A 26905-nucleotide genomic window follows, 5' to 3' on the forward strand; every position below is an offset into this window, starting at 1 on the left:
AACTTACGACATCTACAAGTTGATCTGTAATAGTACCACTGACAAGGTTAAGGAGGCCAAAGCTGAGTATGAGAATGCACTAGCTAAGAGAGCAAAAAATAGGACAAGGAATTTTTCAAGTATGCAAATACAAAGAAAAAGAAAATCAGAAAATCAGACCCTTGTGTAATGAGTGTGGGAAAGTCTCAGATAACCCGGCTGATGTTACTGGTAAAATGAACAGATAATACTCTGCATTAATTTTTAATGATGAAAGCCCACTCATGGTGAGGAGAGGCTGTGCAAGTGCAACTAAGACATGAAATTAGCGATTTCAAAATTACAGACGATTGTTTATTAGAAAAACTTTCGAGTCTAAAGAAGAGCAAAGAATTCTGGAGTTCATGGCATATACCTAGTAATTTTGAGGGATGTGGCCAGAGAGTGTATTGCACCACTGAGGTTAATTATGAAGGCACCATCAGACTTGGGAGAGATTCCTTTGGATTAGAGAATAGCCAACATATTGCCAGTACATAAAACAAGTTCTAAAATTGAAGTTAAGTACAGACCAGTTGGTCTGGTTTCAGTGGTAGAGAAAACCTGATAGGCAATGATTAAGAAAATTAAGGGAAATTAGGAGGGATAATTACCATAAGTTAAAATTCTCTTCTAGTTTAGAATTGGTTCTTTTGTGTTCTTTTAATTTTATAAACATTTGTTAAAATGATAGTGGTCAACAAAATTTAAAAAACTTCCTCCTCATCAGAGATGCTTGCGCACTTTTTTAAATTATTTTTTCACATTGATCTCAAATGTCCTTTGTTTTTCTTTAGCATATAGTTTTTGTAATGCAAATGCTGATAATATCAGTAAAAGTTAATTAAGATGCATGAGACATTACAATTACAGTACATTTTTTTTTATCACTTTTACAGTTTAAATCAAATACACTTTATGCACATAGGTAAGATAACATGGCACACTATTGTAAAAAGAATATGCACAACTTAAAAATGGGACAGATTTTATTTGGGATGTCAAGGAGCAACATACAGCAATAGTCTGACAACATACATTCATTCCAGAAACCTCTGTAGTGATTTTCCATTGGCTTAATGTCTTGATGGATCAAACCATTAAGTCAATTTTCCCTGTTTATCACTCACAATGCCAAGGTTTACAGAAAAAAAGAACCTAAATATGAATACAAGGAATGAAGTTTCTGTGACACACAACATCCCATTTCTCTAGGTATCAAGCAGTTTCTGAAGTCCATCTTTGTATGCAGGAGAATTCAGATTTCCCAAAAAGTTTCCACAAAAGCCATTTTTCAAAGATTTCGGATGCAGAAACACTGATTTGAGGCCCACAATGATTCACTCTTCGTGGCACTGTTCTTTAGGAATTTCTCACTTAAGTAATGAAATACTCTCAAATTCATCTTATTCACAAATCTCTTAATCAGAAGAAGTTTAACATGGAAAGGTGGAAGAAAATTCTTTGTCAGATCCACTGATGGACCATACTGTGCACCAGTCATTCCTGGCTCATATGTGCTTCTTTGAGGCCAGTCACAGACATGATGATCTGTGTTAGAACAGCTGTCCATAGGCATAGGAAACAACAATATTTTGTGAACCATCCTTGCATGTCCATTGATAAGTACTGTATTGAACTGCTTCAAGTAGTCTTTGCATGTTAACTTAATTCCACACTGTTAGTTGAAGAGCATAGGCAATGGGGATTGTTGGCTTTAAGTTTCCATCATGCAAGAGAACGACTTTGCTGTGAACAGTCAATCAAGAGGTAACAATCAAATGATTCCCTAAAAACTCCACTGATATTACGGAAGGAGCAGAGCAGACAGACTGTTTACTGTAAAGAACATTGCCAAAATGGGGTTTATTTTTTCAATAATGAGACACTGACGTTACATTCTTCACCAAGTATTTCTTTTAGTCTCAAGACAAGAGGTTTTGCTTTATCTTTGCAAAGGGCTAGTTCTTTCAGAAAGTCTTTCGACTCATTTTTGATAAACGGCTTAAACTGTGCTGTCTCTTCTTCAGGTGCATACTCAGGATCAGCTGAAGTTCAAAGGTCTCTGAAAACTGCATTTTCATCATTCTACTTCATCTAAAAAATCTATTTCATGCTGTGGAGGAACCAGAATTGGAATAATGTCACGAAGGATTAGTCTCATAGCCAAATCAAGATTAAAGTGCAATCTTGTGCTTATTTTACGCTGAGAATTTAGTTACATTAGCATTACAGAGTAACAATTACCATCATAATCTTTTGACTCTATCCATATCGTGAGTATGGTAAACAGTATTGACATTTTCCTTTAGTTCAGCCAGCCATGTAATTCATTTGAACAAGTGGTACAAATAGCATGTGGTACCCACACATAATTCTAGTCACCCAGAGAACAGTTTAAGTATAACTGAATATTCCAAATATTCACTGTGATTTAGTTAGAAAAGAGCTACGAGCACAGCAAATCTTGGGGTGATTTTTATGCTTTCAATGCATGCCAATATAAGAGGGGCATTTGAAGAATTCATGGCCTGAGTATGAAAGGATAGTGGTACAGTGTTAAAATTTTCTGAACTTAATATATAACACTTCAAATAGTAACCCAACAAGTTTCATGGAGTTTCAATAGCATCTTCTTTTAATTACAAGTCCTGAAGTCAATGAACTTGTGTGAATGAGGAAAGATGGACACCGTTTTCATAGCAAAAACCCTCTGTCAAAATTAGTCACTGTATAGTCATCCAATAGTTGGGAAAAAAGGGACTAACAGGGATTAAAAAAAGGGACAAGTCATAGTCACTTCCTAGTTCATTTAACAAATATATGTGGTCTTAGGTCTAATCTTAATGATGTCCATTTCCACATTAGCATTAGCATTAGTAGAGGCATTTGATGCAAGAAAGCAAGCTTATGCAGCATCAGCCAAAAAAAAAAAAAAAAAAAAACCCACTTCCACTTCACCCCTCTGTTCATTCAAAATACCTGTCCAGCTGAGCCTTAAACTTATTTAGGCTATCAACCTCCACCACAAGGGATGGCAGTCTGTTCCACCAACCAACCACCTGCTGGCTAAAGGCAAATTTCCGCACGTCTATCCTACATCTGTCTTTCCTCAATTTGAATTTATGCCCTCTCAGGTGATTTTTCTGAGCTAGAGGAAGAATCCCATCAGCATTGAGCATGCTTAAACCATTCAAGGCTTTATACACCTCTATCGGATCAACTCGCTGGTGCCTAGTCTCCAGACACTGTAATTTGCAAAGCTTAAGCCTTTCTTCGTAAGAGCACCCCTTTGTTCCATTCACTAATCTTGTTGCCCTTCTCTGTACTCGTTCCAGCAGCTCTACATCCTTCTTGAAATGAGGCCTCCAGACCTGTATACAGTACTCTAGGTGTGGCCTGACCATTGCCTTATACAATGGAATAATCACCTCCTTATCCCTGCTGGAAAAATTCCTGTATATCATTGACAATACTCCATGAGCTACTCTTGCAGCCCGTCTGCACTGCTCAGAGAACTTCATATCTGCCTGCACAATCACCCCCAAGTCCCTTTCATTCTCTACCACTGTCAGTGTAGTACCACAGAGTTGATACGTTGCTCTGGGGTTGCTTTTTCCCATGTGTAGTACTTTACATTTGTCAATGTTAAACTTCATTTGCCACCTCTCAGCCCATCTGCTCAACCTTTCCAGATCCTGTTGCAGCAGCATAGTGTCAGTAGTGTCCTTGACAACCCTGCCAACCTTTGTATCATCTGCAAACTTGGACATTAAGCTTGATATACCATCATCAATATCATTTATAAATACAGAAAACAATAATGGACCCAACACTGAGCCCTGAGGGACTCCACTAATAACATTAGTCCACGATGAGCAGTGTCCATTGATTACCACTCTCTGTCTTCTCCCCCTCAACCACCCCTTTATCCATAGCAGCAATTTGCCTCCAATGTCACACTGCTCCAATTTGTGTAGCAGTCTTCCATGTGCAACAGTATCAAAAGCCTTTCTAAGATCCAAGTATATAATATCAAAGTTATTCCCTGCATCCAGTTCTTTTGTGACTGCATCATAGTATCCAATCAAGTTGGTCAGGCAAGACTTCCCCTTAACAAAACCATGCTGTGTCTGAGCTATAACTGAAGTCTTGTCTAAATGATCCTGCAGTGCTTCTTTAACCAGTGCCTCCATTAATTTTACTGGAACAGAAGTTAAGCTCACAGGTCTATAATTACTTGTGTCAGCCTTTGATCCTCCTTTGTGAATTGGGGTCACATTTGCACATTTCCAGTCTATGGGTACCTCCCCTGAGTCCAAGGAAGCTCTCATAATTATGGCTAAGGGTTTGCTTACTTCCTTTGCTGCCTCCTTTAATATAACTGGATAGATCCCATCCACCCCGGGTGCCTTTCTTGTGTTTATCTTCAACAGTTTCTCCTCCACTTTACTCCCAGTTATTTCAAGATTCTGTAGCTTACTGCTAGAGTTGAATACACCTCTGGCATTCCCCTTGCTGAATAACTCCTCATGTGTGAATGTCGATGCAAAATATTCATTTAGTTTGTTAGCTACCTGAGCAGGATCATCAACAGTTGACCCATCAATATCAAGTGGACCAATCTGATTCATCCCCTTCCTTCTAGAGTTTACATAAGTAAAGAACTCTTTGCTGTTTTTCTTTGCATCCCTTGCCAAGGATTTCTCGTAATCTGCCTTCGCCTGCCTAACCTCCTTTGTAACTTGGTTGCATATCAACTTGTATCTATCATAGGCTTCTGTGTCATGTGTTAATTTGTAAGTATCCCATGCATTTTTCTTCTCTGCCATATGCCTCATTAGTTCATCTGACATCCATTTTGGCCTAAACCTTGAACAATATTTCTTAGTTGGTATGTAAAGCCTAGTAGCTTCCAAGATAAGTTCTTTGAATGCTTCCCATTTTGAATTTGCTGTTGGTAACATCATCAGTTGGTCCCACTGTATAGAATTTAAATACTGTCTCAGTCCATCGTAGTCGCCTTTACGGAAGCAATAACCCTTCCCTTTACCCCTAATGGTAGTTACCTCTTTCAGTAAATCCCGCTTCAGCACACTGTGATCACTGCCACCTAGTGGTTCATTTATCTGCAGATTCTTAATGCATGAAGAATCACTGCTGATAATCAAATCAAGAGTATTACTCCCTCTAGTTGCCTCACGAACATGCTGATGTAGAAAACAATCATCCAATAAATCCACAAAAGCCCTGCTAGTGTGTGAGTAACCAGCCCCCAAATTCCAGTCAATATCTGGGAAATTAAAATCTCCCATTATAAGACTCTCTGATTTACTGGCCCACTCTATTTCCCTGTACAGTTCCTTATTATACTCATCAGAGTCATTAGGCCTATAGCACACTCTTACTCTCAATTTTGATCTCCCAATGCTTATATCACACCAAACTGACTCAACACTGCACTGTCCAGCGATGTCGACTGGCTTCACTTCCTTGGTTTTTATGTGTTTCTTAACTAATAGCATAACCCCTCCCCCCTTCCTATCCTTTCTGTAGACGTTGTACTCCCCAAATTGCATTTCTGCATCCCTTATATCTGTGTGACACCACTTCTCTGATATCCCAACAATATCTGCCTTTGATGTTTTGAGCAATACCTCAAATTCATCAAATTTATTTACTAAACTCCTAGCATTGGTGTACACGCAAGTATACCTGCACCTGTTTCTATTCTTAGCTACCCTAACACAACCCATGTGTTTACTTGTACTGCAATGGCTCCCAGCAGTCTCTGAAATACTACCATGCATCTTGTTTTTCAGGCTTCTGCTCATTCTAATAGAAGCAGTGCAAGAATCTCTTTCACCTCTGCCAGTGGCTACTGTCAATCTATTGGTCTTTGTCTCCCCCCAAGCTAGCAGTTTTCCGACCCACCTAACATTTAGTCTGCCAAATCCCATGTACTTTTTCTGACATAATCTCAGTTATCGGTTGATTCAACAAATGCTCATCTCAGTTGCCCAAATTATTTGCTGTATGATTCCTTTCACCTCAAAGGTGGTACTTGTGCATATGTCCATTCCGATATTCCCTGTCAGAGACTTGGTAATTTGGAATCTCCTCTTTTCAATCTTCTCTGGCTTAAAATCTATCTACCTCATTCTGTCAAATTCATCTGTTGTCTCTACAGTTGGGAGAACCCCAATTCCACTAATCACTTGGAACTTATATCTCGCAAAAAGGATTCTTCTGCTCCTATGCTTATCTTTGGTGACACTTCGATTTCTAGGCAAAATGATATATCTCTTTTGGGATTACCCTGACTTCTAATCTCTCTTGGCACAAGCACATTACAAATATTGCTTCCTCTACATCTAAAAAACTTGGTTTTCTCTTTCGCTCTCAGCATTACTTTTCTTCCAAACAGCTGTTTGGAAGAAAAGTAATGGGGGGCATCACCCCACCACCCCAGATGTGGGAACATCTGGGGTGGTGCCCCCAAAACCTCTCTCAGGCTTCTTGATTCCATTCAGAAGAGGGCAGTTAGGTTAATTAATGATTCATCTCCAACAGAGTCTGTCCACTTGCTGTCTCATAGACGTACTGTTTCTGCTGCATGCCTCTTCTACAGATACTTCCATGGGCACTGTTCTTCTGAATTGGCTTCTATAATTCCCGCTCTCTCTTTCAAAACAGTCTGAACACGTGTCCTTGCACTATATAGCTAATAATAATAATAATAAGTCTCATTAGTTCAACTGACATCCATTTAGGCCGAAACCTTGAACAGTATTTCTTAGTTGGTATGAAGAACCTAGTAGCTTCCAAGATTAATTCCTTGAATACTTGCCATTTAGAATTTGCTGTTGGTAACATCATTAGCTGCTTCCACTGTATAGAATTTAAAAACAGTCTGAGACAACTGTAGTCGCCTTTACGAAAGCAAAAACCCTTCCCTTTACCCCTGAGGTTAGTTAGATCTTTGAGTAAATCCCACGTCCTGAGTGGGATATCATCATTCTTCTCTTTCTTGGTGATTCCCTTCTACTTCTAACACTCTCACCTCACTCATTCTCTCTCTCTCTCTCTCTCTCTCTCTCTCTCTCTCTCTCTCTCTCTCTCTCTCTCTCTCTCTCTCCATAAGCCTCAGGCTTCCTTGCACCATATGCTAACAATAATCAGTAAATTGTGATCATTGCCACCTAGTGGTTCCTTAGAGTGGATCAAGAGTATTACTCTCTCTGGTTGCCTCTGAAACATGCTGCTGCTGCAGAAACTAATCATCCAATAAATCCACAAATGTCTTGCTTGTGTGTGAATGTCCCAAAAGTTACAGTCTGTATCTGGGAAGTTAAAATCCATCATTATAAAGGAATCTGATTTACTGGCCCACTCTATTTCTGTGCAGAGTCATTAGGCCTATAACACACTCCTACTGTCAACTTTGCTTTCCCAGTGCTTATGTCACACCAAACTGACTCAACGCTGCACTGTCCACCCATGTTAACTGGATGCACTTCCTTAGATTTTGTTTCCTAACTAACAGCATGACCCCTGCAACCATTTCTATCCTGTCTATCCTTTCTGTACACATTCTACTCCCCAAATTCCAATTCTGCATTCCTTATCTCTGTGTGATACCATGTCTCTGATATCCCAACAATATCTGCCTTTGATGTCTTTGCCAGCACTTCAAATTTATCAAATTTATTTACTATACTCCTAGGCATTGGTGTAGTAGTAGTAGTAGTGGCATGTGATGCAAGAAAGCAAATGTATGAGCTTATGCAGCATCAGCCAAAAAAAAAAAAAAAAAAAATCACACCATTCCCTCCAAATGCCTGTCCAGTTCCTCCTTAAATTTATTCAAGCTATCAACTTCCACAACGACAGATGGAAGTTTGTTCCAGCAATTAACCACCCGCTGGCTAAAGGCAAATTTCCGCACATCTATTCTACCTCTGTCTTTTCTTAATTTGAATTTATGCCCCCTTAGGTTCGTAATCTGAACAAGTGGAAGGATCCCATCAGAATTCAGCGTGCTCAATCCATTCAAGGCCTTATATACCTCAATCAGATCACCGCGCAGGTGCCTAGTCTCCAGCCACTGCAATTTGCAGAACTTAAGCCTCTCTTAGTAAGAGGATCCCTTCATTCCCCTCACCAATCTTGTTGCCCTTCTCTGTACCCGCTCAAGTAAATCTACTCCTTCCTAAAATGAGGTCTCCAGACCTGTACGCAGTACTCAAGGCGTGGCCTGACCATTGCCTTATACAGAGGGATAATCACCTCCTTTTCCCTGCTAGCAAAATTCCTATATATCATTGACAAAACCCCATGACCTGCCCTGGCAGCCTGTCTCCAACTCCATATCTGACTGCACAATTACTCCCAGGTCTTTTTCATTTTCTACCACCTTAAGTGTAATACCACACAGTTGGTACGTTTCTCTGGGGTTACTTCTACCCATATGAAGTACTTTGCATTTTTCAAGGTTAAACTTCAGTTGCCACTTCTTAGCCCGTCTGCCCAAATTATCTAGATCCTGTTGCAGTAGCAGACTGCCATTACTGTCATTAACAACCCTGCCAACCTTTGTATCATCTGCAAACTTCGACATTAAGCCTGATATACCTTCATCAATATCATTGATAAATATACAAAACAACAGTGGACCTAACACCAAACCCTGTGGGACTCCACTAATAACATTAGTCCAAGAAGAGCAGCACCCATTGATTACCACCCTCTGTCTTCTCGCACTTAACCATCCTTTTATCCATTGTAGCAACTTACCCTTAATACCATTCTGCTCCAATTTATACAATAGTCTTCCATGCACAACAGTGTCAAAAGCTTTCCTGAAATCCAAATATATGATATCAAAATTGTTTTTTGCATCCAGTTCCTTTGTAACCACATCATAATATCCTATCAAATTTGTCAGACAAGACTTTCCCTTAACAAACCCATGCTGTGTCTGAATTATTGCTGCAGTCTTGTCTAGATGATCCTGCAATGCATCTTTAACCAGCGACTCCATTATTTTACCCGGAACAGAAGTTAAACTTACTGGTCTGTAATTACTCATGTCACCCTTCGATCCCCCTTTGTGAATTGGGGATACATTTGCACATTTCCAGTCCGTGGGAACCTCCCCTGAGTCCAAGGATGCTCTCATAATTATGGCTAAGGGTTTGCTTAGTTGCCTTGCCGCTTCCTTTAATATAACTGGATAGATCCCATTAACCCCAGGTGCTTTTCTTACGTTTAACAATTTCTCTTCCACTTTGCTCTCAGTTATTACAAGATCATTAAGCACCCTGCTACAATTTGATAACCTTCTGCCATTTTCAAGCCTTAATAATTCTTCACGTGTGAATGTAGATGCAAAATACTCATTGAGTTTGTTTGCTATCTGAGCAGGATCATCAACAGTCGAACCATCAATGTCAAGTGGACCAATCAGATTCATCCCCTTCCTTTTGGAGTTTATATAAGTAAAGAAATCCTTACTGTTTTTCTTAGCATCTTTTGTCAAGGATTTCTCGTAATCTGCCTTTGCCTGCCGAACCTCCTTTGTGACCTGATTACAGATTAACTTATATCTACCATAGGCTTCTGAGTCGCTTGATAATTTATATGCATCCCATGCATTTTTCTTCTCTGTTACGAGTCTCATTAGTTCATTTGACAACCATTTAGGCCTAAACCTTGAACAATATTTCTTAATAGGTATGAAACTTTTAGTAGCTTCCACAATTAATTCCTTGAATGCTTCCCACTTAGAATTTACTGTTGGTAACATCGTCAGTTGATCCCACTGTACAGAATTTAAAAACTGTCAGAGACCACTGTACTCGCCTTTATGGAAACAAAAACCCTTTCCTTTACCCCTGATGGCAATTAAATCTTTAAGTAAATGCCACGTCAGTACACTGTGATCACTGCCACCTAGTGGTTCTTTTATCTACAAATTCCTAATACATGAATGATCACTGCTGATAACCAGATCAAGAGTATTACTTTCTCTGGTTGCCTCTCGAACATGCTGCTGCAGAAAACAATCATCCAATAAATCCACAAAAGTCTGACTAGTGTGTGAGTGCCCAACCCACAAGTTCCAGTCAATATCTGGGAAGTTAAAATCCCCCATTATAAGACATTCCGATTTACTAGCCCACTCTATTTCTCTGTACAATTGTTCATTGTACTCATTCGAGTCATTAGGCCTATAACACACTCCTACTCTAATTTTTGCTTTCGCAGTGCTTATGTCACACCAAACTGACTCAACAGTGCACTGTTCATCTATATCAACTGGATGCACCTCTTTTGATTTTATATTTTTCTTTATTAACAGCATAACACCTCCTCCCTTCCTATCCTGTCTATCCTTTCTGTACACATTGTACTCCCCAAATTCCAGTTCGGCATTCCTTATATCTGGGTGACACCACGTCTCTGATATCCCAACAATATCCGCCTTTGATGTCTTGACCAACACTTCAAATTCATCAAATTTATTTACTATACTTCTAGCATTGGTATACATGCAAGTATACATGCACCTATTCCTATTCCCAGCCACTCTAACACATCCTATATACCCACCTGTTTCACGATGACTGACATCCGTCCCTGAAACCCCCAACACCCCTCGCTCCAGGTCGCTACTTATTCTAATAGAAGTTGTGCAAGAATCACCTAAGAATAGGTGTAATTGCACCTATTCTTACTCTTACTCATACTAACACAACTCATGTATTTACTTGTTCCATGATGACTCCCAGCAGTCCTTGAAATCCCCTGCACCTCGCTTTCCAGGCTGCTGCTTATTCCAATAGAAACAGTGCAAGAATCATATTTACCTTTGCCTGTGGCTACTGGTAATCTATTAGTCTGTAAACCCCCCCCCCCGCAAAGCTAGCAGTTTTCCGACCCACCTAACACAGTCTTGATACCATCAGCAACTATTCTTGCACCCATTCTATTTAAGTGTATCCCATCCCTGTAGAAGCAATCTCTCCTGTTAACAAGCACAGACCACGCTGAGAAAATTTCTACCCCACGAGCCTTGCACAATCTCTCCAGGGCCGAACTGATTGACAGGGCTCTCATCTTATACTCTCTCCTATTGTGTCTGGGCAGAATTGCAGATACAGCAGGCCCCTGTTATAACTCGGATCGCTTTACGCTGATTCGCTATAACGCTGTTCTTATATTATAACCTGTATCTGACTATAATGCTGTCTCAGATCATTATAACGCTCTTTTACAGATTGCATTTTTGGCATATTTAACGAAATCGTTTCATTTGATGAAGTCGATAGCTTGAAAATGAATAGCAAAACAACATTAAAACGTTTCCCACGCTCAGTGAAATTTTCTCGCACGCTAATTTAATTGCAGTACAGTGACTTGTTACGTCGTTCCGAGATCAACATTTTAAAAAATTTATCAAGTATATTGCTTGTAATATCTGCATTTATCCGAAGTCTAGTCATCACTCAGTACCGTATTAGACATCATGCAAAACGGACAGTTTACTTGCACATTGTATCTTAATTAATGCAACCAACGCAGTTACATTTTAGAAGATTTAATAATGGCTGATACGAATGAAAAAGCAACGTCTGAGTGCAGTACGAAGGCTATAATTGTAAGAAAAAGGCATTTTGAAGCGAATCGATTCCGGTCAATGACAAGCGGATGTGTGCCATAATTTAGGACTTGCAAGTTTAACTGTAAGAACAATTATAAAAAAATAAAGAATTAATTTTAGCAGCGGGAAAGATAGCTGTTCCACTGCAAGCAACTAGGGCTAGGCCGGCTATTAGGATTGAAATGGAAAGACTGTAACTAATTTTATTGAAGATAATATCCAATGCAGAATTCAGTTAAGTTAAATATTATAAGAGAAAGAGAGAGAGAGAGAGAGAGAGAGAGAGAGATTAGCCAATATGATTATCTGAAGAAAACTCACCTAAAAAAAAAAAAAAAATGTGGAACCATTTAAAACTGGTAAGGGCTGGTTGAATAGATTTAAAATCCGGGGAGAAGCCACAACTGCAGATCAAGGAGCCGAAACTTTCAAAAAAGAAGTTAAAGTTATTGAAGAGGAGTATTATGTGTTATACTTCTCAACAAGTTTTTAACATAGATGAAGCAGGACTTTTGTGGAAACGAATGTCTAAAAGAAGTTTCATATTAAAAGAGGAAAAAAACATGCCAGGTTTCAAAGCGGCGAAGGATCGGTTCGCTTTATTGTTGGGTGGTAACGCTGCAGGGGATTTAAAATTAATACCCCTTTTAGTTTATTTAGAAGAGCGCCAAAGTTCAACCCAAAATCTACACATTTTTCATGATTAAATTCATCGATTAAATTAAATCAATCAAAATCAATTAAATTCATGATTTTAATTGGAATTTTAAGTTTAATTTTGATACGTAAATAGTTACCACATAATTATATACGTATGTAATGTAGAATATTTTATATGTACAAATATTTGAATATTAAATATTTTGACCGACATTTGTGCATCTTTTCACTACCATTTATTATTGATTAGGAAATATCCTATGGCACCAACTGCAACTGACAAATACATATGTTACCTTATGGGAATGCGGAGCTCGCTTAGCGCAGATTCACTTAGTGCTCTGTTTTTCCGGAACGAATTATCAGCATTAAGCGGGGGTCACCTGTAATTTCAAATTAAACCCTAACTCAACTTTTTTTCAACACTGACCTGTACTTGTTAAGTCCACAGATCTCTTACTCTTAATGTCATTAGTGCCAACGGGTACAACAGTATCCCCTTTTGTGTCCTTAAAAGGGGATATCCACTCTACAATGTCATCAACTTTTTTCTCCCTGGCAGACGTACCCTGGTCCTAGTCCGCCTATCCTTTTAGCACAATATACTTCCGGTGTCCCTGACAATAGTCACCGACAATAACTAACTCCTGTGGGATCGGCGCATTCTGCCCTGAAGTTCGCCACTGTTTTGCCTGATGCACAAGAGTGAGCTCTGGCACTGAGTTGAGCAGCTGAGGGTTTGATGGGTCTCCCATTTTAATTCCTTTGAGGGCATCTACCCTAATCTTCAAACTCTCATAGATGCTCATCGGAATGACAAGTTGGCACCTGATTTCTTGACTGCACCATAAAGAGGATGTCTTTATGCACACACATAAAGACATCCTCTTTGGGCAGATCATGTCCTGTTCCAGAAAATTCTATGAACATTTCACAAGTTGCACCTTTTTTTGGCTGTGATGCATTGGAGAATCGCCCCCTGTGGCTCCCCCCGAGCCAAAGCACTCCCGCTACTTTGTGCACATTGCTTTTCTGCTCTAGTCTGGAGCATGATTTCCATTTAAATATGATGCAATTAATTAACAATTAAAATTAATAAGGTTAATAAATTTAATTGATTAATTGACTATACTATACTTGACTGACTATACAATACTATACTAAGCTACTAAAGTGAACGTATATAGTTTTAGTTATACCTTAGCTATCAAGTTACACTATACTGTAACAATCACAATGTTAAATTAGTTATATCCTTAGCTAAATACAAAAGATATATACCCAAAAAGTGATTAAACCTTCAAAATACTTAATTATTACAAATAAAACACTACTATTCTTCTGCACTACTGGTTACGTGCTACGATATTCTCTTCCAAAACACTGATACGATAGCAGTATGAGTAGCTAGTTGTAACTTAAAAAATCACTAGCTAAATTTAAAAAATAAGCTAACAAATGCTACTAAGTCTATTTAATCTATTTGTAAAATACAAATTAATACGTTTATTAATCAAAAATATGATAAAATTTCAAACAAAACAAATCTGTTTGCAGGAGCTCCAGAAATCCTTCTGATACTTCAACAAACTTATTAAAAATCAACTGTTGAATTCCTACAGTACCATCTACAAGGGTGGAAACTATACTGTACTTAATATACTTATTTTGATACAAAATTACATAAGCAAACAGATACCCCTTTCTTTGTTGTCTCAAGTATAGCCTGGTGACACATAATTAATCTTAAGATCTCCTCCAAAAGTTTATGTACAAGTCCTGGTCCATAAGTAATGCCTCTTAGGCAATATTTTTTTTTAATTGAGTTAGCATCACAAAGCAAACATGCTAAATAGAAGTTTATTCTATTATAGATCTCAAGTTACAAACAAACTGGTGTCTATTCCACCAACAGTCAGTGGCAGTGTTCCTTTTCCAGTCAGGAGAAAACACAGCTGTCCTGATTCATAAAAAAATTGAGAAAAGTATACCAATAAGACATTATTGATTTAAGCAATGTTTGTAGACAGCCTGCGCAATTTAAAGCAGTCTACTTTAAAGGAGATTTCTTGAAAGCATGATTTAAAGCAGAAGGCTACAAGACCTAGAAAATTCAGGCAGATGGATTGAGAAATGATAATTGCAACAATTAATGCAAGGTATGCATCTTGGTAGCAGTAATCCCAGAGTAACATACCAAGTGTGTTTTACTACACTCAGGGTAGTGGAAAATGAAAAAGACTGAGGCTAACTGTCAAGTCAGATATGAAATTCTTGGTTCAATACAGACTGCCAGGATAGCTCACAAGGTTTGCTAGCAGAGATAAGGATGTGATTATTCCACTGCATAAGGCAACAGATATGCAACACCTCTAGAGCATAAAGGAGGCCTCATTTTAGGAAGGATATAGATCTGATGGAATGGGTGCAGAGAAGAGCAATGAGATTGGTGAAGGGAACGACAGTGGTCTTACCACGATAGGCTTCAGTTCTGAAAATTGCAGAATGTGGAGATTAGGTGCCTACAAGGTGATATGATTGAGATGTTTAAGGCTTTGAATGGATTGAGCAAGCTCAATGCTGATGGAATTCTTTCTCTTGCACAGACTACATACGAGAGGACACAAATTCAAACCGAAGAAGGATAGATTTGGAGGATTGTGTGGAACTGCCCACTTCCAGCACAGATGGAAATTTGTTCCAACAATCAAACACCCACTGGCTGAAGGCCAGTGGGTGGTTGATTGTTGGAACAAACCAGTGGGTGAATCAGTTGATTGTTGGAACAAATTTCCATCTGTGCTGGAAGTGGGCAGTTTGAATAAATTCAAGGAAGAACCAAACAAATCATTGGAGGGGATGGAAAGGTGATGTGGGAGGTTTTTTTTTAGCTGATGCTTTATAAGCTCGCTTTCTTGCATAATATGCCATTACTAATACACTACTACACTAATAATAATGATGATGATGCTGCTGCTACCGTATTAAAAGTACAAACCTCTGGCTACTAGAGACCCCAACCCACAAGCTGGAATGGCACTATAAAAACAGACAAGACAATCCCGCACAACAGACTGGGCTTTTCATAGATTTTCTGGAGACTGCTAGCGGTGCCTAATGCTAGCAGTCTCCAGAAAATCTATGAGGAAAAGATTAGGAAGTACAGAGACCTAAGGCAGGACATCAAAGAGATATGCCATATGCAACAAGTAACAACCATATTGATCATTGTGTCAACCACCAGTAGGGCTGACACAACACACTGGTAAGGTGCCAAAGACCCTACATAACAGCCTAGCAGTAATAGGTCTCCCAGAGAACCCAAAGAAGGAACTCCAAAAAGTTGCAATCCTGAACATCTGTAAAATAGTCAGAGAGTTCCTTGACCAACAGTAACACCAGACAACAACCACCCTGTGCACTTGGTACCAGTACCCAACACGGGGTGGAACCCCCATAAGAAGAAATAATATAACAACAATAATGTCACTGACATTGTGACCAGCCAAAGAGCAGACGACTAAATCTGTGTACATTGAAGAAAACACTAAGATTTTGGATGCAATGATTCAAAACAAGAGGACAATGACCATTCAGCCCTGAAGAGAATGTGTACGGCACATCTGTAGAATCAGATGGCTACATCATGTAGAATCAGGGATGAGATATCCTTAAACAGAAGGGTGCAAGAATACTTACTGATACTACTGAGGCAGTGTTACGTGGGTCAGAAAACTGCCAGCTTCGGGGATACAAAGAATAACAGCTGCTGCGGGCAGAAGTGAAAATGATTCTTGCACTGCTTTCATTGGGTCAGGCAGCCTGGAAAACTAAATTGAGATTTAGGATGGCGGGCCTCCTGAGAGGGGCAAATAAATGGGCTATTAAAGTTACTAAAAGCAAGAACAGGTGCATGTATACTTACAAAAACACCACTACTAGAAATAAACAAATATAATGAATTTGAAGTACTGCTTAAATAGTCATCAGACAAAGACACTGTAGAGATATTGTAGACATGGGGCCACTCAGAAACAAAGGATGCAGAATCTGAATATAGTGAGTACAATATATATAGAGAAGATGGGGAAGAAGAGTTATGCTCCCGGTTAACCCATCAGTGATGGTGGGTTAACCGGGAGCATAACCCACTATCAATGATTAAAAATCTGAAATTTTTTCTACCTTCCTAAATAAAGTCATACTTTTACTGCAATAGTTTCTGAAGGATCTTTTTTAGTTTTCATATAGAAATTGCTATCGAGCTTTCTGCTTGAAGTAGAAAGTAGTGGTGTAGACTGGACAAGCATTGATGCTGGGTTTCTTTACATTAGCATTAGTAGGGGCATTTGAGGCAAGAAAGCAAGCTTATGCAGCATCAGCCAAAAAAAAAAAAAACCACTTCCACTTCACCCCTCTGTTCGTTTGAAATACCTGTCCAGCTGAGCCTTAAACTTATTTAGGCTATCAACTTCCACGACAAGGGATGGAAGTCTGTTCCACCAACCAACCACCCGCTGGCTAAAGGCAAATTTCCTTAAACAGAAGAGCGTCTATCCTACATCTCTTTCCTCAATTTGAATTTATGCCCTCTCAGGTGATTACTCTGAGCAAGAGAAAGAATCTCATCAGCATTGAGCATGCTCAAACCAATCAAGGCTTTATACACCTCTATGAGATCACCGCACTGGTGCCTAGTCTCCAGACACTGTAATTTGCAAAACTTAAGCCTTTCTTCGTAAGGGCACCCCTTTGTTGCATTCACTAATCTTGTTGCCCTTCTCTGTACTCGTTTCAGCAGCTCTACATCCTTCTTGATATGAGGCCTCCAGACCTGTATACAGTACTCTAGGTGTGGCCTGACCGGTGCCTTATACAATGGAATAATCACCTCCTTATCCCTGCTAGAAAAATTCCTATATATCATTGACAATACACCATGAGCTACTCTTGCAGCACGTATGCACGGCTCAGAGAACTTCATATCTGCCTGCACAACCACCCCCAGGTCCCTTTCATTCTCTACCACTGTCAGTGTAGTACCACAGAGTTGATACGTTGCTCTGGGGTTGCTGTTTCCCCGTATGTAGTACTTTACATTTGTCAATGTTAAACTTCATTTGCCACCTCCCAGCCCATCTGCTCAACCTTTCCAGATCCTGTTCCAGCAGCATAGTGTCAGTAGTGTCCTTGACAACCCTGCCAACCTTCGTATCATCTGCAAACTTGGACATTAAGCTTGATATACCATCATCAATATAATTTATAAATACAGAAAACAATAATGGACCCCAACACTGAACCCTGAGGGACTCCACTAATGACATTAGTCCATGATGAGCAGTATCCATTGATTACCACTCTCTGTCTTCTCCCCCTCAACCACCCCTTTATCCATAGCAGCAATTTGCCTCCAATGCCACACTGCTCCAACTTGTGCAGCAGTCTTCCATGTGCAACAGTATCAAAAGCCTTTCTAAGATCCAAGTATATAATATCCAAGTTATTCCCTGCATTCAGTTCTTTTGTGACTGCATCATAGTATCCAATCAAATTAGTCAGGCAAGACTTCCCCTTAACAAAACCATGCTGTGTCCGAGCTATAACTGAAGTCTTGTCTAGATGATCCTGCAGTGCTTCTTTAACCAGTGCCTCCATTAATTTTCCTGGAACATAAGTTAAACTGACAGGTCTATTATTACTTGTGTCAGCCTTTGATCCTCCTTTGTGAATTGGGGTCACATTTGCACATCTCCAGTCTGTGGGTACCTCCCCTGAGTCCATGGAAGCTCTCATAATTATGGCTAAGGGTTTGCTTACTTCCTTTGAGGCCTCCTTTAATATAACTGGATTGGTCCCATCCACCCCAGGTGCCTTTCTTGTGTTTATCTTCAACAATTTCTCCTCCACTTTACTCTCAGTTATTACAAGATTCTCTAGCTTACTGCCAGAGTTGAATACACCTCTGGCATTCCCCTCGCTGAATAACTCCTCATGTGTGAATGTCGACACAAAATATTCATTTAGTTTGTTAGCTACCTGAGCAGGATCATCAACAGTTGACCCATCGATATTAAGTGGACCATTTGATTCATCCCCTTCCTTCTAGAGTTTACATAAGTACAGAACTCTTTGCTGTTTTTCTTTGCATCCCTTGCCAAAGATTTCTCGTAATCTGCCTTTGCCTGCCTAACCTCCTTTGTAACTTGGTTACAGATCAACTTGTATCTATCATAGGCTTCTGGGTCACGTGTTAATTTGTATGTATCCCATGCATTTTTCTTCTCTGCCATATGTCTCATTAGTTCATCTGACATCCATTTAGGCCTAAACCTTGAACAATATTTCTCAGTTGGTATGTAAAGCCTAGTAGCTTCCAAGGAAAGTTCTTTGAATGCTTCCCATTTTGAATTTGCTGTTGGTAACATCATCAGTTGGTCCCACTGTATAGAATTTAAATACTGTCTCAGTCCATCGTAGTCGCCTTTATGAAAGCATAACTCTTCCCTTTACCCCTAATGATAGTTACCTCTGAATAAATCCCACTTCAGCACACTGTGATCACTGCCACCTAGTGGTTCATTTATCTGCAGATTCTTAATGCATGAAGAATCACTACTGATAATCAAATCAAGAGTATTACTCCCTCTAGTTGCCTTCCAAACATGCTGATGTAGAAAACAATCATCCAATAAATCCACAAAAGCCTTGCTAGTGGGTGAGTGACCAGCGCCAAAATTCCAGTCACTATCTGGGAAATTAAAATCCCCATTATAAGTCTCTCTGATTTACTGGCACACTATTTTCCCTGTACAGTTTCTTATTATACTCATCAGAGTCATTAGGCCTAAAAACTCTCAATTTTGATCTCCCAATGCTTATGTCACACCAAACTGACTCGACACTGCACTGTCCAGTGATGTCGACTGGCTTCACTTCCTTGGATTTTGTGTTTCTTAAATAATAGCATAACCCCTCCTCCCTTCCTATCCTGTCTATCCTTTCTGTAGACGTTGTACTCCCCAAATTTCAGTTCTGCATTCCTTATATCTGTGTGACACCACGTCTCTGAAATCCCAACAATATCTGCCTTTGATGTTTTGAGAATACCTCAAATTCATCAACTAAACTCCTAGCATTGGTGTACACGCAAGTATACATGCACCTGTTTCTATTCTTAGCTACCCTAACACAACCCATGTGTTTACTTGTACCGCAATGACTCCCAGCAGTCTCTGAAATATCCTGCATCTTGTTTTTCAGGTTTCTGCTCATTCCAATAGAAGCTGTGCAAGAATCTCTTTCACCTCTGCCAGTGGCTACTATTAATCTATTAGTCTTTGTCTCCCCCCAAGCTAGCAGTTTTCCGACCCACCTAACACTGCCTCGATAGCATCAGCAAATATTCTTGCACCCTTTCTATTTAAGTGTATCCCATCCCTGTAGAAGCAGTCTTTCCTGTTTACAAGTACAGTCCAGGTTGAAAAAAATTCTACCCCTTGAGCCTTGCACAATCTTTCCAGGGCCGAATTGATCGACAAGGCTCTCATCATATACTCCTTCCTATCGTGTCTGGGCAGAATTGCAGACACTTTCAAATTCAATCTAATTCATGGCTTTTTTTCACATTTTCAGGTTACCTGTTTATCAGGTTACCCTGTAGCTCAAGAAATATCCAGTCTTATACTAGCTGTTTTTGAAAGATTTATTATTGTTTTCACATATTAAAGACAGAAAAAAGATATTCTTCCAAGATGCTGTGGCACTGCAGGAAGCAAGATACATAGTTTAAAATTTTGTATGCTGTGAAATCAACCAAATTTGAAATACACTCAAAAATCGAATTAACAATATCGAATATATAATTTTTAATTTTTTTAATAAAATTTATATACACAGTAAGCAGAAATTATGCTGATATGCACATCTGAAATTTCTTGCACTTAACCTTTTAAACTGGAAAATAGAAGTAAAGAATCAAATGTCCAAACTTTTTTTTTTTTTTTTTTTTCAATTTTCAGCTGATTTTTTTTATTTTTTTTTTTATTAAAGATGTAAAATAGATAGAACATTTTAAAATGTTCAATTTTTTATTAAAACTTAAAAAGAAAAAAAAGTATGGGAATCAATTTAGAAATATGAAATGCCACTGTTGAAACAGAATTAAAAATAAAACATTTCTAGAAAGTGGGAAAAAAAAGTTGATCACTCATCAGGTGACCTTTCATCCTTTTTGCTACATTTTGGGTGCCATTAGTGCTGGGTTAAATTTATTAAAACCACCAACTTCCAAAACACTAGGTGGAACTTTATTCTAATGACTGAATTTGCAATGAATGCAAATTTTCACACATCTATTCTACAACCATTCTTTTCCAATTTAAATGTATGCTACCTTGTGTGTTTTACGTCAGAAAGGTGCCATCAGAATTTAGTTGCCATTTTAAAGCCTTATACACTTTGGTTAGATCACCATGCAGAATCCAGGTTTCCAGAGAATGCAATTATAGAACTCTAGCCTTTATTGGTGAGAATATCCTTTTGTGTCTCCAGCTAATCTTTTTTTCTCTTCTAAGCATTCTTTCTAACAAATCTTGCTAAAATAAAATTTCACACACACATGTATGCAATATTTCACACACATCTAGATGTGGTCTAACCATCAATTGCATTACACAACAGGATGATCACCAATGACAAAGAATTGTCCCTGCTGGCAAAGTTCTTGTTTATCAACAAAACCCAATTAGCATTCCAGTAGCCTGTTGTAACAAGATTTTACTGTGTACCAGAATTCTTGTTTGTTTGTTATTTGGTTTTTAAGAGCATTAGCAGCTAAGGCCATATTACTCCGGGAATATGCGGTGGTCATTCCCTGACCTTTCCGCATCCTCCGTATTTGGTGGTTATGGGCTCGAACCCCGGTCTAATCAAGAAGCGTGTGCTACGCACTGCTGTTTCTTCCCACCTGGCTATGGAGGCGCCCTACCAGTATTCTAAACTGGTAATGACACATATACAGGGTGTACATAACATGTGGGACTCACTTCAGAGATGGATTTGGGATCTAAAAACAATAAAGAAAAAAAGAAAAAAAAAAAGTACAGGTAAAAATAGGTCTGATTTCACCTTGTTTTCAAGTTATGCCATTTTTGTGTTCCAGCAATTCTTTCCACAAACTGAGTTAGCACAGCTGGTTCACATTCAACTGTTTACAATGCTCAGTATCTCATAGAGTGCCTTGCCATAGTTATGTAAACAAGATCCCGTAGTGTTCTTTGAGTGATTTCAGTTAGTTCTCCTAACAAGGGCACTGCATTTGGAGCTTGTTATTAACATTTTGATACTGTACATTTACTGTGATAATGAAGGCTTATTCAAATTGAAATGGCAACATGTATCTCATGTAAGGACTTGCTAAAGGCAATGTAGCCGAGAGATATGTATGCAGAAAATTCCCTAATCGCCATGTGCCAAATAAGACCTTTCAGAGAATACATAAATGCCTTGCAGAAACTGGTTCATTTAAAAAATAAGTTTCAGACGGTAGTAGACACACCAGCACCAGAACTGTTGATTTTGAAGAATGAATCCTCAATCACGTTCAAAATGATGGTGACAGCACCCAAAGAATTGCAACAGCAAAGAACATGGGACAAATGACTTTATCCATATCATCTTCAGAGTAGGATTTACTAAAGCTTACTTCCCACCACAAGAAGCGTTTTGTAATTGGTTTCAGATATGTGCTCATGATCAGCATTTCCTACTGCTGTATTATTTCCTGATGAAGCTGAATTTATTAGGAATGGTGTGGTCAATTTTCAGAACGCTCATTGATGGGCTGAAGAAAATCCCCAAACCAGCAACAATTCAGCATGAATGTATGGGCAGAAATAATTGGCAACAATTTAATTGGGCCTATTGTTCTGCATGGGAGATTAACAGAAGCATCCTACTGCAACTTTTTAAGAGAACATTGGAGTTGTTGGAAGAAGTTACACTTAATAACATTTGTGACATGATTTATGCATAACGGTGCCCCACTTCATTTTAGCCATGTTGCTAAATGGAAGCAATGGGTCATGCAGGACCCACTGCCTGGCCTGCATGCTTCCGGACATCTGCATATTCTGTAGAATAAACAATAAAGCCACTGTTTATTCCACACCAATTGATAACATTGAAATGTTCCACCAATTTGTGGAACAAGGCTCCCAGAAAATCCGACAGACACCTGGAACTTCTGAGCAGGTGAAGTCTATGATGAGGCATTTGCAGGCTTGTATCCAGGTGCATGGTAGTCATTCTGTGCATTTCCTGTAAATGTAGCAGATAGTCGCTGGAAATAAAAATGGCTGTAACTTGGAATGAAGACGATATCTATGTTTGCATGAACTTCTTTTTTTGTTTTTAGGTCCTAAATCCATCCCTGAAGTGTTAAGATAAACCCTGTATATATATAAAAAATTAGAATGATAATTAAATAAAAATAATGCCAGCAGCATGGCAAGACAAAAGATTGAAAATAGTCAAAATTAAACATAACGATCAAATCAACAGGGAGGGAAGAGAAGGGTAACAAGAGTAAAAATATTGTAGCAGAAACTCTGGTCAGTCTATTTTTGGGTTATTTTTGTTTTATTTTATTGTAGTTGGTTTGCATCTCTGTTTGCATCTTTATGTGATATTTCACATAAATTTGGACTTGGCTCCCATCAGAGGGGGCGCCGTTAAATTTCTATTTAATTGGCATTCGAAATTTAATGGATTATTATTTTATTATCTTTACATTTAGATGTTCTAAATTATCTTAGAGAGTTTCTGCTGCAATATTTTTACTCTTGTTACCCTTCTCTTCGTTATGTTTAATTTTGACTATTTTTGCTCTTCTGTCTTGCCATGCTGCTGGCATTATTTTAATTTAATTATCATTCTAATTTTTTATATAATACAAGCATCAATATAATACAAGCATCATGTCGAGGAATATGCTTTTTGCTGCCTCTGATGTTTGCTTTAGCTTTTTATTATGAAAGATTCACTTTTCAACTATTCCAAACATTATTCAAATATATATATACACAGGGTTATATATAGACCTATCTATATATATAAATATAGATGGGTCTATCTGATCTGTATATAGATAGACCCATCTATATTCATTACATAAAGCTATTTTTATCCTCTTTCCCCAATCACTTTGTAACAATAGCTTTGAATCTGTCATTTATTTTTTTATACAAAACTTACAGTAACATTCACAAGGGCCTCCCAACTCAGAATGCAATGAAGCATTTTATGACTCCCTCCTTGTGTTACATAATTAGTTAAACAGACCTATACAGGTAGTATGCATATATATTGCACTCTCCATTTTATTTACAGTCTCCTTGGTGGCATCTAAATTATCTTTTAGATTATAAAATAATTTTTGAAATTACATGCCTTTTAGATTAGCATTAGCAGATTTTAAAATATTTTACTGTTTCACTGTTGACTCCACTTTTACAGTTAATAACATTACTCTCTCGGTATTATATTCATATTCCAGTGATATTTCTAAATAGGTAACTACCACATATTTCACATTTTTATTCCCCTACAGTTTATTAACATAGTTCATTCTATACATTTAGATAGATACTTCTGTATCTATCTAGATACAGATATCTATATCTAGATATACACACTCTGATATTCATTACCAATATTAATTATTCACAATTTAATTCGATGTGCTTAAATTTGAAAGGACATTACAATTTTAATCCTTTCAAATTTTGCAACTTCAAGATGCCGTTAACTTTTAAATTTGTAATTTTATCCAATTAAACAATATATATTTAGGAGTACGTATGTAATTTTATGATTACACCGAATGTTATGTTACTCAATTTACTTTTTTATTTTTATTTATAAAAATTATTATATGTAAAGAAGTCTATTCAGTTGTAAGTTGCACGTCGCCAATGCATCTCACCCAAAAGTTCTATATGACATTCCGGAGACGGAATGTCGTGTCTAATTAACGAAATCGAAAAAAAAATATCGAACACTGCGTTTGGCGTTTCTTCTCGAATTCGAACATTCGTTACATGCGTGATTTCACATAAATCATATATAACCAACCTAAGGGGTATGTTATCTAATATTAATAATCAACTATCTATTATTAACAATCACAAAAACTTCAGACTGAAATACAAATACAAGCCACATCTAACATATATAATATACCCTTTATTCGTGCAATAATCGTTTACAGGATATTGATATAGCATATAAAGTGTGCATTTATTAGCAATTCACCAAGACAAGCGACGCAAGAGCGGAATACAATAGCGACACTTTTTGAGACCCCAATATGAAATGTCACATTAATCATTATATGTTTAATAGATGTGTACATATGCATATATGTATGTGTTTATATACATATAGTTAAATATACATATATTAATTCATGTGTGAATCATTTTAATTCACTGTATGACAACGCCTACGCATATAGCGTGACACACTCCCAAAAACATTACAACTATATATAGTGCTTTCATTAAAAAGGTTAGCAAAATAATGAGTGAATATTTGTACCTCTTTTATGGAGACTTTGTTTTGCATCACAATAGGAGTGGCACAATTAACAGCACCATCGTGTCTAAAAAAACAATTTGGAGGACCCAAACAAAACGACTGAAATCCCTTTCCATGCGGTCGCTTCTTTTCCACTCGTTGACCAGAACATGCTGCCATCTTGAAAGGGGAATAGCTTAAACATAACATGTGATTGGTTCGGTTTTACGCAGCACATAACAAGAACAACGATTGGGTTTTACTATTAGTATCATGTAACGCTAGAAAAAGAAATTACTATTAAAATATTTCCCAAAAACCAAATTTTTCAACTTCTTCCACACGATATACAGTCGGAGCTATATAATATGTAAGCCTTAGAAAATTAAAATTAGTTAAACTAGACCTGCAAAAATTTGTGAATTATGCTGGTTTGTTTTTAATTAAAGAAGGATGCATAAATGATGCCCGGAATGCATCATTAGAGTTGGGTTGAATTTGTTTAGAGTATATGCCGAGGCAACTAAGGCCATAAGGCATTAAAACATCAATTCTGTAAATTGTGTGTTGCATGGCAAGACTGTCTATTGTCCTGGATGAAAAACCACATTTTACAAGCGAAAAACCAAACCTCGTAAGAGACCAGCTAACTTGCCCATGGTCTAAAAACAAAAAGCCATAAAAGTTCTTTGGCAATATTTCTGAACTTTAACTGGTGAAAGGAATCGGACCTAGGTATAGTACCCAAACATCCATACACTTTTCTCTGTGACAGTCTAGTTTAATGGCTATTTTCTAACTGTGGAATAGCAAAACTACCATATCGCCACTGCAGGGTGGGGAGTGGTTTTATATACTGTATATGGTTATTAAATCCTCTAGTAGGCGCGTTAAAAACACTAACATGAGCAGACGTCATGGTGAGTTTTTCTTCATTATTCAATTATACTAAAAATAAAGGCATTAAATAATTTAGACTTATGCACTTGTGATATTATTCCGATTTTTACATTATAGTTCACACAAATGCAATCAATATAGTTATTTTTAAAGTGCTTTGGCAATAATTCAATAGTAAATTAATTTTAATTAATATGTTATTAAAATAATTTAAATTAATTTTTAAAAAAATTATAAAAATTAAAAAAATATTAGTAGGATATAATAGCTAGTTCACATATACAGTATAATATATATGTTAATACAAGATAAACATTTGTGTTACCTTTACTATTATAAATGTTTAAATATATTTTACCGTACATGATTTTAAAAATTTTAAGACGGTTTTACAGTTTTAGTTTATTGAATAAAAACCATGGAAACTTCGCAAGAGACCAGCTAACTCGTCCACAGTGTGAAAACAAACGGCTATAAAGTTCCACGAGACTGAAAAAAAAGTGATTTCTTTAATTTCTCTATTGAAAATTCAAGAAATGTCCGTTAATTGTCCAGCAAACAGGAAAATTACAAAGTACATATAATGCCATCTGTGTAACATTAGTGTAAGGAAGCGTTTAGGTATACTATAGTCTAAAGTAACAGTACGGTAAGATTCTTCTATTGTAATTTTTTTTTTTTTTTTTTTCCAAAATTCAATCATGTAAAGTTTTACTAAAACAAGTATCGAAACTTTCTGGTTTATTGCACAATTTCAATTTCATTGGGGAATTGAATTATTCGAAGGCAGCGAATGTGATTTCTGTGAAGAACTTCAGAATTGCAATAATTCATACAGAAACACAAAATAAACCCGGCGTTCATCTTGTAATAGCAAAAAAATAAAAACATGATACCTATAACATACTGGTTTTTGAATGGATTAGTATTAGATTAACGGATTAGTTCTTGGATGTGCATAGTAACTTTCAAAGTTCAAGAAATATCTACTAATACTCCCAATGAATTGAAGACTGGCAATAAAAACACAAAAAACCGGCGTCAAACGGAAAAAACCTTTGGACCGCTCTACATGCTACTTGA

At 37.6% G+C, this 26905-nt stretch overlaps 1 protein-coding gene across 1 annotated transcript in view; it reads right to left on the reverse strand.

Moving 5' to 3' along the window:
- LOC150090241 (uncharacterized) overlaps positions 1-25102 on the reverse strand; it is a 242114-nt gene extending 217012 nt beyond the window's left edge. The window contains exon 1 of the mRNA XM_090390225.1: positions 24944-25102. Within this exon, the coding sequence (XP_090246351.1) occupies positions 24944-25102 (159 nt within the window). The remainder of the gene's footprint in view (positions 1-24943) is intronic.
- Between the last annotated feature and the right edge of the window lie 1803 nt (positions 25103-26905).

This window comes from Mastigoproctus giganteus, chromosome 2, assembly GCF_048544385.1.
Source record: "Mastigoproctus giganteus isolate SK-2022 chromosome 2, ASM4854438v1, whole genome shotgun sequence".
NCBI lineage: Eukaryota > Metazoa > Arthropoda > Arachnida > Uropygi > Thelyphonidae > Mastigoproctus > Mastigoproctus giganteus.